Source organism: Hyperoodon ampullatus (assembly GCF_949752795.1).
Source record: "Hyperoodon ampullatus genome assembly, chromosome: 13".
Taxonomy (NCBI): domain Eukaryota; kingdom Metazoa; phylum Chordata; class Mammalia; order Artiodactyla; family Ziphiidae; genus Hyperoodon; species Hyperoodon ampullatus.
Genome location: NC_136926.1, coordinates 76,827,197 through 76,843,746, shown reverse-complemented (window position 1 = coordinate 76,843,746; position 16,550 = coordinate 76,827,197). Strand labels below are relative to the sequence as shown.

Below are 16,550 nucleotides of genomic sequence, written 5' to 3'. Positions count from 1 at the left end.
GCGCTCTGCAATCTTTTCGTGTACAGATGTTTTAAAGTTTAGGAAAAATACGGCATACCTTCTCGCTGGGTTCTATGAGGTGCCACAGTAAGTCCATCATGAGGTATCGGGGCTTGTTCCATTAAACTGGCCTCATTACTTTGCATATAATCACCATGAGCAGAGTCATTCTAGAGGAGAAAGAGGGGCACATGTTAATCTTAACAGAGACTAAGAAGAGTGAATGCCACAAAAATAAACCAGATTAAACTCTTACTTTTAATAGCAATAATTTTAATAGCAATTTTCAGAGATAAAATAGGTGATTACACATTAAGAGCAGAAAAGTACAGTGTCAGAGCAGTGGGGAAAGAAGTATCAATATTTATCTTCACTTAATGGCAATATTCTATCCATTATTTACTGTACCAGTTTCTTGGGACACCTTGCAAACTGCTATTCAGAACTGCCAATGATGTCAATTCTTTACCAAAGTGAACCAGGATCGAAGGAATAAATATAGAAAGGTGGTACCCTTTATGCTATTCCCCAGATGTAAGGGTATTTGTATTTTTTATAATAATTATGCAATTTTTATTCATCACTTGGTCTTAGTGACAGTCTAACAAGATGCTTTGTTAGGAAAAAGTTTTTTATAAGGTATTATCAATACACAATTCTAAACAAGAATGTGTGTGGACAGTGACTTTACTATTAATGTTAAACCATCTAATAGCAACTGGGTGCTCTAAATCTGAATTTGCTCAGCCCATCACTACCATTAGTGAACTAGAGGTAAGTTTTACCCCAAAACTGCTACTTGGAGTAATGAAGAGCATGCTAATCTTACACACAGCTCTCAGAATTCAAGTATTGTCTTGTACATATTGTTACTCTAACCCACTGGGTAAGCCAAAAATTAAAACAGCTTTATCACAGTTCTTTATCACAACTCACATCTTATCCTCCCCTTTATGTTCAGAATCTCAAAACACTACTCAGACCAAAATTATGTCAGTTACAGGAACCAATTACAATTTTGCAAATCTGCAATAAATAATATACACTAATTTTTTTAACTGTATAGAGAAATGAAGTAAACAGAAGACCCTAAACTTTCCAAGAATCCTAATTTAAAGACACAGACATAGAGAATGGACTTGAGGACACGGGGAGGGGGAAGGGTAAGCTGGGACAAAGTGAGAGAGTGGTATGGACATATATACACTACCAAATGTAAAATAGATAGCTAGTGGGAAGCAGCCACATAGCACAGGGAGATCAGCTCCGTGCTTTGTGACCACCTAGAGGGGTGGGATAGGGAGGGTGGGAGGGAGATGCAAGAGGGAGGGGATATGGGGATAAATGTATATGTATAGCTGATTCACTTAGTTATACAGCAGAAACTAACACACCATTGTAAAGCAATTATACTCCAATAAAGATGTTTAAAAATATATATTTTGTTCTATAGTCTCATCATTCATCCTGGCCTGCCAATGAGTGTGGGTTGCCAGTTGACATCTGTATTTCTAGGAATAAGGCATCATAATAGATACTCTTGGGAGCAAAGCTTCAGCCTTATAGTATGTCTTGTTCTAGAAACCCAAGGAAATAAAGACTGTCTACACAGAAACACTTAAGAAGGAGAGCACCGACCTCTTAAGTCAACATCCAACTTTCGAATGGCATTCACCAATTTCAATATTACTGAATAAAAAAAAAGTGGATACAGGAATTCTTCTAACAATAACAAAATCATGTATTTCCTAACCCAAACCATATCATTTACTACAAAGTAATACAACCACACTGGCCTAAAATTGCTGTAAATACTTCAAAAATCAATATAAATAAAGTACTGTAATCCTCTCAAATACTTGTGTAAACTGGAAGTTTAGCTGAATAGGTCAACCATTTTATATAGAGTATTTTCCATACTGTTCATATGTAGTTCATGAATTTAAAATAACACCTTTAAATATAAATGAATGCAAAATATAAAAGAAACAACAGTTTTCATTTGGGAAATGCGAAGCAAAACTACAATGAGATACCACTTCATACCCATCAGAATGGCTATTATCCAAAAAACAGACAAGTACTGCTGAAGATGTGGAGAAATTGGAGCCCTTGTGCATTGCTGGTGGGAGTGTAAAACAGTGCAGCCACTGTGGAAGACAGTACAGCAGTTCCTCAAAAAAATAAAATTATCATATGATCCAGCAATTCCACTCCTAGGTATATACCCAAAAGAACTGAAAGCAGAGGCTCAAGCAGATAATTAGTGCTCCAATGTTCATAGCAGCATTATGCACAATAGCCAAAAGGTGGAAACAATTCAAATGTCCACTGATGAACAGATAAACAAAATGTGGTATATATACAACTGAACATTACTCAGCCTTAAAAAGGAATAAAATTGACACATGGATGAATCTTGAGGGCATTATGCTAAGTGAAATAAGCCAGACACAAAAAGACAAATACTGTATGATTCTACTTATATGGGGTACCTTAGAGCAGTCAAATTCGTGGAGAAAGTAGAACGGTGGCTACCAGGGGCTTCAGAGAGAGGGGGACAAGGGGTAGCTGCTTAATGGATACAGAGGTTCAGTGTGGGATAAAAGAAAAGTTCTGGACATGGATGGTGGGGATGGTTGCACAACGGTGTGAACGTACTTACTGCCACTGAGCTGTACGCTCAAAAAAGGTTAAAACAGCAAATTTTGTTATTATATTTTACCACAATAAAAAAATTAAGAAGAATAATAATTTTATCATGTTGTCTCCACAAATTTTATATTGAAGCAACTGTGTGAAAGTAGTTTGCTTCACAATCAAAATCACATTTTTAAAGCCTGAAGTTACTTTAAAGAACACAATTTAACAACCAAGTAAAAACCCTCCTAGTTTAATAAGATAGGCAGAAAAATGGTATTTGAGTTTCTATCCAAGGACTGAAGTTTGTCAATCCATGAAATATCTACTAATTAAGCTTTCTGCCCCCGCCCAACACCAAGTCTCAGCATGTACCAACGCTATAAAATCATTTAGACTAAATTTAGAAACTATAAAATTTTAAATTTTATTAATTTAACAAAAATTTAATGCCTCATGAGCTACAGAGATCAGAATCACGGCGTTTATTGGTCCCAGCGTGAACAGTGGTCAGTTCTGCCGTTTCCCCTCTCCATGTCACGTGTGCTTTGCTCTGCGTAGAGGAAGGTGCCATAAAATCTGAGAACTACTGGTTCAATGGAATCGTACAGGAAGGAATTACGCCCACTTTTTCTATTAAGTTCAGATTCCCATGCAAATGCCATATAGATGACATGCCAGAATTGGCATTTTACAAAAAGAATCAGGACCAAGGGGAAAGTGGGAGAATTTTCTCTGCTTGGATTAAGAAGACAAAGTTTAAAAATTCTAAGCCGGCAAAATAATGCACAGAAACAAAAAGAGCATTAGTATGTGTGTGCCCTTCTCCTTTCTATAACTCATTTGAGTGTGTAAAGCTTTTTCTGACCTATGGCGTGCTCCTGGTTAGCTCAAATCCACATGTCATGTAATGTATCTCGTTCATTCTAGAGATTGCTCAGATTTCAATTTTACACATGTAGAGCCATCACAATTACATACTTGAGATCTCTTAAATGTGGAGAAAGTCTGTGAAATAGTCAAGTGACTGGACAGTCCTAAAAAGATTCTTCTCTGAAAACACATCGTTAGAACAAAGATCACACTGGTCTCATTTTACTTTAACCAAGGTCAAACTGTAGGTAGAGTTTATTTTAGCTCATCTACCAATGTTCTACACACTCCCTCTAGTCCTTTGATGCAGACTGTACATTTTAAAATACCAAGACATTCTTTCTAAGAAAGAAACAAAAAACAAAAGCAGAAAATGAATTTCTTAGTTTGTTTTTTTACTAATTTTACTAACTTCAGAAGTTCTTACACTCATCAAATCAGACTTAGAATGTAACACTAGTTTATATAACAACACCACCTTATTAAGTTTTTGTGGTAGATGAAAGATAGCCAAAAATACTTTTGATACTCTTCCCACTGAAAGGTGGGTCTAATTCCCAACCAGTGGATCTGGGCTGACTTTAGAGACCTGACTGCAGTAGGATGGGATGGAAGGGATGTTCCGGGATGGCTATAGATAGGTCATAAGAAGCCTTGCAGCTGGGCCTCTGGGAACACTTGCTCTTGGAGTCCTGAGCCAGCCTGTGAGGAGTGCAATTCCCCTGAGGCTGCCGTGCCAGAAACCAAACAGAGAGAGGAGAGGAGGAGAGATGCCCCCAGTCCCCAGCTGTGTCTCCAGACATCCTGGAGTAGAGACAAGTCGCCCCTGCTGTTAGTTACCTGTCTAAATTCCCGGGCCACAGAATTGTGAGAAATAATAATAAAATGGCTGTTGCTTTAAGCCACTAAGTTTTGGGGTAATCTGTCACACTTCTAGGTTTTAGATTCTCTTCTTTAAATAACCAGGGTTGTACCTAAAGCATATGCTATTATTTAAGCAAGATTCATAGAAAGTCTTCCTTTGAATGTCAGAAAACGATTCATTATTAGAAACATTACTGAGATGTCAAATTTCATCTATTTTGGTAGAAGAAGAGGGAAGAAGCTGAGGCGAATTTAAGAATTATTGTCTGTCTCTTTAATTGAGAGGATGTGGTAGAAAAGCAGATACCTGTCTCATCTTTACTCAATGAAACAGTATAACCCAACCCAAAGAAATCTGATAAAAGGCAAGTTCTGGTGTGAGAAGAAACATGGATGGTAAATGTATTAAAGTTATGCCGCAAAGAACAAAACTGACCCAACAGTGCAGAAAGGAGGGAGCAATGAATCAGCAGCTTAGAAACAGTATGCCATGGATTTCTGCTATGATCATGGACTCACTTCCTATGTAATTTACTGTTTAACTAGAAATGTGCAAATAAGGTGATTCAGCAAGACGAGTGTGGCAGAATTCACTATGTTAAAGCATGGGTAAGCGCGCCCTAGTTACTGAATGTGGGAGGAAGTGCTAAACTATGTACTGAATCCATGTATACACTTTGCCATCACAGCCCACAGACCAGACCTGGCTCTGTTAAGTTCTTCCCAACATGACATCTCTGAACTGACGGTGGCGACCTGTGTAGAGTAGGAGTGGCCTGGAACTGGGTGCATCAAACAAAGATGGGAGTGGGAAACTTGATTCCCTGTAACTTACTATGGATTCTGGGGAACTCTGAATTTATTACAAATAAAAAACATTAACATTGTCGATGTCATCGTCTTTTCTAGAAAACTGAACTTGTAGGATGCACAATTAGGGAAGATCTAGCAGAAGAACACTGATACAAAAGCCTACTGGGGATGAGGAGAGTAGAGAATGAAAGAAGTGAGGGCGGCAGTTTTTACCGGAGAACCAGCCTGAATGTGATGTTTACGAAACTCCCTTTGTGTTTCTGCTCTTTGAACCTCAATAGCGCCACCTGTAGTTGATAGGTGGACTGGTGAAAAAATATAAACTGTATTGGACTACAAAGGTATAGAATGCAGGGAGTAGCGGTAATGGCTTCTGGCCTAGACCAAAGCTGGGGTGCCCCCCTCTTTAACATCAGCGTCTGTTTCCTTTACCAACCTTCTGCTCTCCTACCACAGAAGGGGGAAGATCTCTTCTTTTACCCTGGAATTAGGAGGCTGAACAAGAACTGCTACATCCCTGGGCTAGCAGCCCCCAGATTTTTAAATCCCCACTTTGCCAGAATGTTTCTTGGGTGAGTTGAAAAGAACGCACCCAGGAGCATGGGTACAAAAGGATCTAGCGAGGAGGTGTCTCTCCTCCCTAGCCCGTGTATGACCGAACTGCCCTCTCCTACACAGCCCCACCCCACAGGAGACACCAAAGGATCTCGGTAGGAGGTGAGTCTGGGCTCAGGAGCCTGACCGCCAAATGGCACTGCAGGGACTTCTAGCTGAAGCACAGCCTTCACCCCCAGTGGAGAAATGTTCCTGGGACCATGTGGAAATTGTAGCTTATAAAGCTTATGAAGCATCCTTGACAGAAAGTGACTTATAGGCTGGTAATTATTAGTGTTGGGAAACAGTGCGTTAGGACTTGTGTTTAATACCAACTGGGAGAACAGGCACCTTCCCCAAACTAACAAAACCAATCAACCTCACCCTCTCTGTAAGTGTTTGACCTCTTTCCTGAGGAAGTCTTCTCCAAATACCACAGCACTGTGGCTGACACACAACCATGCTGTTCCTTCCAGGACCACTAGAGAATTTCAAGCATTTGATACCCAAAACAAGAATCAATTATACTGAGGGAACATTATGCTTCTTAACGCTCCCAATTTAAACGTTCCTAACAAGAAACATAAAAACCCCACAATTCTTAGGTTATGAACTGCTCACTTGAGTGACCAAAGTTTTTAACTTTCAGATCATAAGCAAGGTACTATCTCAATTCCACATCTGGCTCCCACCACCCCTCAAGCAAATCACGGATCAGAGATCAACACTGGGCAACAGTAACTACAACTACCCAAACAATAATACAGTTTGTAAGTTGTGACTTTTTCCATCCTATCAAAACATCACCCATAGGTTTGCGCCAATATGCACCCCTACACACAAAAGCTTAGTTAATTTAGGGAGTGGTGTACATAACACACGACCTGATTTTGAAAGAATAATTAATAAGCACAACTATTCAGCATTCACTCATTGAAGCTTCAGTTCAAATCTATACTGTTCCATGCTTTCTACCTAAAGGAATAATTCCTTCTATTATTTCCAAAACAACTGTGCCTATACGACATGGCTGCAAGTAACCATAAAGTAGCTGATAATTCACCAACACCCCCCCCCCAAAAAAAATCACTTCCTGATGCACTTTGTCTTACAGCAATTAATCATAATGGTACTTTTCAGAGCTATATTTGAAATATCCTAAGCATAGGCAATTTTGACTGAACACTTACAATATATGCAATGTTGACAAAAAAATGAGACGTGAGGCCTGAGTCTTTGGGGAACTTATAAAATTGACCTTCCCTCCTGGATTTTAAGTTAAAAATAATTCAAAGTAAAAGAAAAAAAAAAAAGAATCATAGGATACGTACCAAAATTGTAACACAGAATATACACGCTACTGGAATGCAGAGGCAGCAAAGCGTCTTTGGAGAAGACTACCATACGGACAATTCCAGACAACATTCAAGAAGTGATGGCATGAGTCAGCCCTGAACAAAAGAACAGACGTGAGAGGACGGAGCAGAAGAAAGATTCTGAGTCCAAAGACCTAGCAGAGACCACGTCCCATCAGTCACTGTAAGAAAACATGGTATGATTAAATATCGCTTTAGGAAGATGTATCTGGCAGTGGTATCCAACAGGTGAGAAGTGGGAAGGCTGAAAGCAAGGGAATCAGAGGTAAAAGTCCCCAAACAGAATGGTGTCAGCAAGGATGAGAGAAGGGTGGATTCAGCATATGAGAGGTGGAGAGGATTAAGATTATCAAGCAAATCAGAGTGACTAGGAATATAATGGTACCATTGAGAAAACTGGATGAGTCTGGAAGATCTTTCTTTTTTTTTTTTTTTTTACCAATCAGTGATGCATTCTTTTCATACATATGAATTTAAAGTGACAGTGAACATTTCAAGGAGACACACAAATTTCCACCTGCTCCCACTGCAGCCAGTTTCTTTCATCTGACCTTCAAGGCCCTCTGTAACCCAACCCCTATCATCTCTTCAGGCTTCTGTATTTCTGTTCATCCACTGCAACCAAATTGTGCTATCCACTCTTGGAACCATCAAGAGACAGATGGGTTGACCTATCTCACTCGTGTTTACCAAGCATTTTCATGTACATTATCACGTTCATCTTCACAGCAGTTACATGCAATAAATGGTGATGAGATCCCTATTCAATACTAGGCAGTCTGAAACTTGAAAGACCAAATAACTTGCAAAAATGACCTCTTCAAAACCTAAACCTGACCTCAAATTATTTCTTGAATGAGCATTAAACAGGCCTAATGAACTAAGACATTTAGAAGGGCATTAAAGCCAAATGTTCCCTGGAGCATAGGGAAGAACAGAAGGAAACGGACCACGGAGCACCCAGCAGCTCTGCCACCTGTAACATAAACACCCGATTAGGCACTTCCCTTCTGGAGTGACTGTTTACACAGCCTGGATGAAGGCGGCTTGTGTAACAAAGCGCTCTCTGTGAAGAAAAGGAGCGCTGTGACAACACAGTCCTCCATAATGGAAAACACGGTTGATAAAAGTGAAGCTCAGTCTGCTTTCAGGGTAGTTCAGGCTCTTTTTTGCTTTTCTCAAAAAAAAAAAAAAATTAAGCTTAAAATTTCTCAAGAAGAACAAAAATATTGAATATGCTTAAACATCAGCCAATTTAATAGCTTCTATAAAAAAGGCATAAAAATGTTTAATTATCCATGGATTCCAGGCTGCACTCTGAAATAAACGAAAAATTACATAACTTAACAAAACTGCAAAATAGCTTTACATCATCCTAACTAAATGTGAAAAAGATTTAAGCAGATTATGGTTGCACGGGAGTTCAGGATAACCCAAATTCAAAATACGTATTTTCTCTATTCCCATCCCCAAATCCAATATGGGGAAAATACGTATTTTAATGATTTGTGACCCAGAGAAATGCTTCCCTTTGGGCTTATCTGTAGCATACCAGATCTTTACAATGTAAGAATTAACAAAACTGCCCCAAATGTGTCTCATACACCAGCTTAGTTACTTATCCTTCCTGAGCACCAATCAATTTAGAGGTATGGTAATAGAGAATACAGAAAATACTATTATGTATAGACTTCTATTAGGTTAAAAAAAAAGAAAAGAAAACCTACTCCTGAAAACAACTGATGTAACAATCTGGATGGCTGCATCTTAGTGGAAAAGAAAACGCACTGAACGTCATTCTCAAAGAATTTGTGCTCAAGACCATGTGAATTATTTTGCATCATATCTCCTCAATTCAATCACCATAACCTTAAAAATAAGTTATTATTCCCATTTTACAGATCAGAGTGAGGCTCACGGATTTACGTGGCCTGGTTAAAATTACAGAGTTAGTGGCAGAGCTGGAATTTCAGCCTCCAAGTCTACTGCTCTACCAAACATGGCTTCACTCTTCAAGGCTTTGATAGCCTCTACAACACACTTCCTGCCCCCTATCCCATAAAAAACCCCACAAAAGGTAATTTAAAAAAAAAACAACGATATATATTACATTAGTTAATTTGCAGAAAAATTAATGGTATATTAACTTACGGTATAAGTGAGATTTTCCCTGAGTTCTCCTTACCTGAGAAAACCACTGCAGAGAAAAATGTAAGTAACTGGAGGAGGATACCCAATAGCTCCCATTTGCTACTAAAATAATCACTGCTTAACTGTGATCTTCTAAAAGCCTCTCCCCAAAGGCATTTATTAAGTGAACTGTTTGTATTCTTTGCTGCAGCCAAAGCAACCTAAAACTTCCCATAAAAGTCATGGCTAGTATATCCTTACTCTAACAGAAAATGAAAAGACAATTAGTTCTACTTCATCCATTTAATATAGGTGATGCTTAAGACGCTAGTGAAGAAATAGAATTATTCCTAAGCAATGAAGAAGTTACAAGTATGGGTCTGAAAGGTTACTTCCGGGGCCAAAAAAGGCTGCCACAAGAACTCCCCTTTGCCATTCCCAGAGTGCACCATGCAATCCACCGGGTTCTTCGCTCGACCCTGCGACTCCGCCTCGCCCAGCGGAGGCCTAAGGGACACCCCCTCGGAAGCGCCGCCCGTCCTCAGCCCGCTCCCTCGGGGGCGGGGCCAGCGCCAGTCACGTGGGAGGCGGGCGGCCGCCATCTTGCAGGGCGGGCGAGGGGAGGAGCCCCGCAGGACCGGCCCCCAGTCGCCGTCCGCCGGTCCGCGGCGGCGCGTAACCGCGCGGCCCTCGGGCGCGAGCCTCGGGCACCTCCCTAGAGACTCGGAGGTGGGCCCTCCCTTCCCCTAGTGCATCGACGGCGCAAGGCCGCGGTACAGCTGGGTTGGACTGCAGTGAACAGGGATTGAAATCAATCCACCCCCATCTGTCGCCTCTAGAGAGAGAGCCTGGGAGCAATAAGATCCGCGGAAATGTCTTCAAGGCCAGAACAAGCCACAGCTGAGGGCCTCCGAGTCCACGCCAACAAGCAGAAAGTGTGGGGCAGTAACAATTTAGTGAGACTTCAGTGACTTGTTAGGGTAACCCTCAACAGCTACTGGAGAAAAAACGTTCATCACAACACCAACGTCTAGAAATAGCTTTCAGTGTCACCTGTAGTGTGTGTATCCCCTATTATTTATTCCCCCACTTCTACCGATGGCCACAGCACAAGGCACTGCCTGAGAAGTAATGATGCGCTGAAATTAATGGCAGGATGCCCAGCCTCACTCTGTTCACTCTTCCCAGCACTCACTGGTTGCCAGAAAAGGCCACACACTGCAGTCAAGATAAAAATTTCATTACTGTGGTTTTCATGCTTCTCTCTCCTTGTCTAGTCACCTTCCAACACATTATAAGCAAATTTTAAAGGCAAAAAAAAAAAAAGACTCAGCATTTAAAACCAAAAATCGATTACCCTTGTTGAAATGATACGAATGGAATAATATAAACTGCTCCACTGTGGGACATTCTGATTATATCTACACTCTAAGGTTATCTTTACAATATATACTATTACAAGAAAACAATTTTTTTAAAGATATATAAGTACTGCTTCTGAGTTCAGACTTGCTTCTCTAAATTTAATGACGGGTGCAGGATTTTTTTGGAATTATTTTAGTGAGTAGGCTGAAGAGTGGTAAGGGCTTATACCATCAGTATACACAGTTGCATGCTAGTAGTAGACACTGGAAGATAGTATTTCAAGCTCACCAAGAAAATTCTGGATACTAGCGTTACTACATCTGAGTTTGATAAAGTATGTCCTAAAATGTGAGTTAGTCACTTCACAGAAGCCTTGTTTTAAAAAGGAGGGGTTCGGCCGAGATTATCCCTAAATCCCTTCCAGCCCCCAAATTCCTTTGGTTCTATGGGTGCTGAGTCCACACAGCGACTAGAGAAATACAATGCCCAGTTTAAATTCCAAGGTATTGAACGACAGCAGATATATAAGTTTAATTAACTTTCAAGCAAGGAGTGAAAAAACTCCCCCTTCCCAATATATCATCCTGGAGATCACCTAAGTTGAAAAACATGGCATCCAAATACTTTTAAAATAGCTGTGAACCACGAAAATAAACTTACTGTACGGGTTTTACTCTAAATAAAAGCTACTACTCCATGAAATTGTGACGCTCAAGGACTTTATATTGGGCCTAGATTATTATTAAATTGCTTTCTTGGCCAAATAAAACTATTTTCTTTAATGTTTGCGACAAATGACTTAATTCTCGTCTTCCACACTTTGGCGTTTAATAACTTTTTAGAAAACACTTATGCCTCAGTAAAGGACCAACAAACATCCCCGAACCCAAATGTGTAAGCACGACTCAAACCCGTTAGAAACCAGGACACGCCAGAGGCAGAGAGCATAACCAACCGCCCCAGGTGGGGTTTCTTTACCCACACAACCAGCGCTACGACTTATCTAATTTGAGTCATTTCGCGGGTCTCCACATGTGACGTTTATCCTGGGAACATCAAGTTCTTTAAGCAGGAGCCAGAGACCCTACGACTCCCTTTAACTCAGGCAGACACTGAGCAAAAAGAGCCCCTCTGTATCAAAGACAGGGCCACACGCCGGGAGCGCACCTTTAGGACGCCTCACCGAGGGGCAAGGCAGAGCTTTAAAACGTGTGACCAGAGCGCCAGGCGGCAGGAAAGGGAAAGCTCAGCCCAGGGCTGACTGCGGCCAACACACAGGCTCCCCTAGCGCTTCGCCTTTCCCAGCACGTCGAGATGCTCAAAGCCAGAAAGGTCCCGAGACCCTTCATCCGAGAGGGGGACGGGGCTGAGAGCTCCATGTTTTCCGTGGCAACTCCGGCACGGAAGAGACTTCTAGAGCATTCTGTTATGGCGGGTACCCGTGTGTGTAGGGGCGGGGGGCGGGGAGTGCAACTGAGCGGCCCAGCAAAACGCAGATTAGTGCTCTGGGGCTGGGAGCCTGGGCTGGGGATGCAGAGCCACCCACCTGCGCCGGGGTGAGGCTCGGTCAAGGGGCGTCCGAAAGGCAGGCGGAGGAGGCCGCCGGGGCAGTAACCGCCCCGCGGGCGCAGGGAGGCTGGCGCGCCTTACCTGGGCCCTGGGGCCGCCAAAGTTGCACGGCTCCGCCTCCCCGTCTTCGGGGCTCCCGCGGAGCGCGGCGCGGAGCCTCTCCAGGTGCTCCCTCAGGGTGACCCGCTGGTGGAAGGAGAACGCCGGGTGCAGCGAGGCCATGGTGAAGAGCAGCAGCAGTTCCTCCTGGGCCCTGAAGCCCAGCCCGCCGCCGGGCTGGGGCTCGGCGCCGCCGCCTTCCGGGCCGGAGCCGTCCTTCTCGGCGTCCTCCTCGTTGTCGCCGTCCTCGCCGGGCTCGTCCTCCGCGCCGCCCCGCGAGCCGTCGCCCCGGGCCGCGCGCAGGCTCTTAAGCACCGAGTCCACCTGGGGCAGGAGGCGGTGCAGGCGGCCGGCGGCCTCACGGTTCTCGGAACCCAGCAGCGCCAGGTAGACGATGAGGCGCGAGCGCACGGCGGGCTCTCGGAAGTCGGCCAGCGGCCCCGGGTCCGAGAGACCGTTGGCCTTGGCCTCCGAGTCGCGCAGGTAGTGGTAATCCTTGCGCGCCAGGTCCTCCAGGCACGAGCCGAGGAAGCGCAGCTCCAGCGGGTTGCACAGGTCCAGCAGCCCGCACATGAACTCCAGGCGCTGCGCCGAGCCCAGCACCAGCCCGAACCACTCATACACCCGCTCCTGCTCGCGCAGCGCCGCCGTGGGCCCGCCGCCGCCGCTCGGCATGCCCGCCCCCGCCGCCGATCCGCCAGCAACAGGCTGCCCGAGCCCCCCGGGTGGCGGCGGCGGCGGGGGTCCCCGCGGCGGGCCCGAGAGCGGCGGCGGCGGCGGGGGGCGGCAGTCGCGGCGGCGGCGCGGCGGCGCCTTCGCGCCTGGCCGCGCGTCCGCCTCAGGCTCCTCCGCCTCGGGCGGCGGCTCCGCGGGGTGCGTCGGCTTCAGCGGCAGCTTCATCCTCAGCATCCTCGGCTAAGGCGGCGCGGACATGCGAGCGGGGGCGGGAGGGAGGGGCCAGGAGGAGGGGCGGGGGCCGAGGCGGCGGCGCGGCCGTCAGGAGCGGGTCCCCTCCATGCCGCCAAGGGAGGGCCGGGGGCGGGTCTCGGCCGGCAAGGGGGGCGGTGGCCAGCCGGCGGGGTCGCTGGCGTAGTCTTCCCGGGCCGGAGGCGGGGCGTGCCCGCAGTGGCTCCTCCCCCTGAGCTCCGCGCCGGCTCTAGGAGCCCGGGTGCGGGTACGAGCGAGCAAGCGAGCGAGCGTGTCCTCCTTCCGCCTCTCTCTCCCGTCGTCGGCACTGGGCTGTGGCGGCGATACCTGACCGGTTCCCTCGCGAACCAGTGCGGACCGATCGGCTGGGAGAAGAGGAGGAGCGGCTAGTCCGGGCGGAGACGCTTGCGGGCTCCACTCAGGCACTTCAGCCAATCAGCAGCCCGAACCAATGGTTGCGTATATCTCCCCGCCCGCGGGGCCCGCCTCTCTCCAAAAAGCCACGCCCAACTACCCTCTAGGCGCCTTCCCTCTGGACGGCTTCCGCGCGGTCCTAATGTCTGGTGGTTGCCTGCGGGTCGGGGGGAGGACGCTGTGGCGCCGTGAGTGGCGGCTAGATGGGCAGGAGCGCGGCGAGGAGGGTGCAAGGCCCACGTGTGAGGAGGGAAGTGGGGAATTGCACCTTTTCCAAGGGCCCGAGCACGGCTTGTGACTACCGACTCTGCCCTACCTCCTCGTGGGGGCCGCCGCCCCAGAGCGCCGCCGGGTTCCCTTCGCGGCCGCGTGGTACGCGTCCCAGGAACCGGGCTTCCTCCGGAGGGAGTGCGCTAACCCGCATTTCTTCGGTTCACTGCCCGGCCGGCTGTCTGGAAGTCAACGACAGGACAGTTCCCACCGCAGCTTTACCGGGATCTCTGTGTCGACTCTCCGGATTGCGGATCGGGGAACAGGGTGGGGAAGCTGGGCTGCGGCTGTGGGTTGGGGGGCCTGGACACCTCGATCCCTGGCGAGCGCTCAACCGGGGCGCGGGCGGCACGGGGCGACGCCGGGGGCGCAGGGCGACCCGACCCGCGGGAGTTCCACGGCCTCTGGGCCGAGGCGGGACGCGCTGGTGTGGACGCCCCTGGCCTAACAGTTGCCTCTGGTCTGTAACGCTCTTTGGAAATTATTTCCACGACAGTTAGCAAAAGCCCCCCAAAGCCCCCATCTTTGGGGGATTATTTTATTTTCTACAAAACGTTTCTGTGCCTAATGCTAACATTTTGAATTCCCATGCCGGTGCGAATTCCCTGTGACCTGACAGTCTTTCAACTTTTTTTTTTTAAGTTTTGTTACATTTTTAAGGTTTAAAGACCTCCAAAATGTCTCTCTCTCTCTCTCTCTCTCTCTCTCTCACTGTTTGTTGCTTTATTTATGGCTGTGTTGGGTCTTCGTTTCTGTGCGAGGGCTTTCTCTAGTTGCGGCAAGTGGGGGCCACTCTTCATCGCGGTGTGCGGGCCTCTCACTATCGCGGCCTCTCCTGTTGCGGAGCACAGGCTCCAGACGCGCAGGCTCAGTAATTGTGGCTCATGGGCCTAGTTGCTCCGCGGCACGTGGGATCCTCCCAGACCAGGGCTCGCACCCGTGTCCCCTGCATTGGCAGGCAGATTCTCAACCACTGCGCCACCAGGGAAGCCCCGGTTTGTTGCTTTTTAAAAAACAATGGAGCCTAAGTTTTTAAGGTCCCACTGGATCTTTTGAGGGTTAACTTTAAAAAGGTGGGTTTAAAAAAAAAATCCTTAATGTTTTAAATTAGGGAGTCCTATTATAGCTATATTGTGGCAGTATGTAAAAAAAGAATCACTTTTTATGAAAGTCTTTCTGAAAGTATTTGGACATCTGTTGGGAGAGCATATGCTGAGCCCTCTTTACCCCACAGCTTTATGCCCTAAGAAGCTAATTTATAATTCAGTAAAAGGCTGAACTAAAGCCTAAATCAGTTTCAGTGATAAAATAGGGAGATAATTGTTTTCAACACACTTGAGATTAGTAAAATATATGAAAGCCATTCTTTCCTGTAATTTGCTATTTCCTTATGTTCTTTTGGTGTGATGTAGAAATCATTACAATCAGGAGAAAACTTTACAAGGACTTTTATTATTACAGTCCTTGCCCCTTTTTGCTGTCAACCTCACCTGCCCTGGAATCTTCTATACTATCTCATCTGTTCCCACATTTCTGAAGCTTAGGGTGAAATACTTTAGGCAACCAACAATAATCTTGCTAGATACTCACAGGTCCACAGTGAGTCACCCTGTCCAGATGAGGATCGAGGTGATCCAGGCATATGGTCTTCACCTCTTCCTTGGCAACAAGAAGCCATTTGGTATGAGCTCCCCACGATACTTGATCCATAAATTTTGGGTCTGAATTCAGATTTGTAATCAATGGTGATTACTTTTGTCCTTCTAGCTTTCGTCCATATTAGAAAATGCAGTGATCAAAGCTCCTACACATACATGACACACAGTGATTTAATGATTCTGGCCATCATCCATCAGCTGGATAATTTGCTATTTACGCCCCAGTACATGGTTTCAGAGGTCCCTCTCCATACCGCTACTCATTAGACCAGGCCTCTGTTTTTTTTCCACCCCACCCTAAGTGAGAGAGAGAGAGAACACCTTCAGTTAAGACTAATGTACTACAACAGGGAGGGGCCCAGATGGAAATCCCAAGATGAGGTGTAGGCGTGTTTATTGTTAAAAACTAACCAGATGATTCTAAGACATCCTAGGAAGGTATTCCTCCCACCGGGCCTACCTATCGGGAACACCTGCTCTAGGTTCCCTGGTATTTTATATATTTTCTATATAATCATTCAGATGGGCCAAATAGTATTGCTGTGGTAATGGTGGGTGTGTGTTTGTATCCAGATCTTTCAGAGGAATATATCCTGTAAAAGACATCTTTAAGGACACAAAGTGCTATTGTGTCTTGTCCCTAGATGATATTTATGCATATTCAGTATACTTTGTTTTATTTGCCTCTTTAACAATGAAGGATGGTGTACCCAGAAGACTGGTTTCAAGTTAAGATTATACTTTGGATTAAGAACCAGCCAGTGGTTGAAGATTGAGGAGACTTTGTAACCCTTTTGCAATTGGGTTACTGCAAGAAACTTCACTGAAACCACAATTAATTGGATAGTTCAAGGCAGACTGGTAATGACATCTACTCCATATAAAGGATGCCTAGATACAGCCACGTCTACCTCAGATGATATCCTGCAACAGCTATAACCTGATCCGTACCAAGAAT

General features: G+C 45.5%; 1 protein-coding gene across 1 annotated transcript in view; it reads right to left on the bottom strand.

Moving 5' to 3' along the window:
* The window catches only part of ZCCHC2 (zinc finger CCHC-type containing 2), a gene marked incomplete at both ends in the record, with an annotated part of 47,139 nt that extends 33,907 nt beyond the window's left edge, over nt 1-13,232 (bottom strand). Inside the window, 2 exons of the mRNA XM_079717571.1 lie at nt 59-170; nt 12,306-13,232. Of these exons, the coding sequence (XP_079573697.1) occupies nt 59-170; nt 12,306-13,232 (1,039 nt within the window). The remainder of the gene's footprint in view (nt 1-58; nt 171-12,305) is intronic.
* Between the last annotated feature and the right edge of the window lie 3,318 nt (nt 13,233-16,550).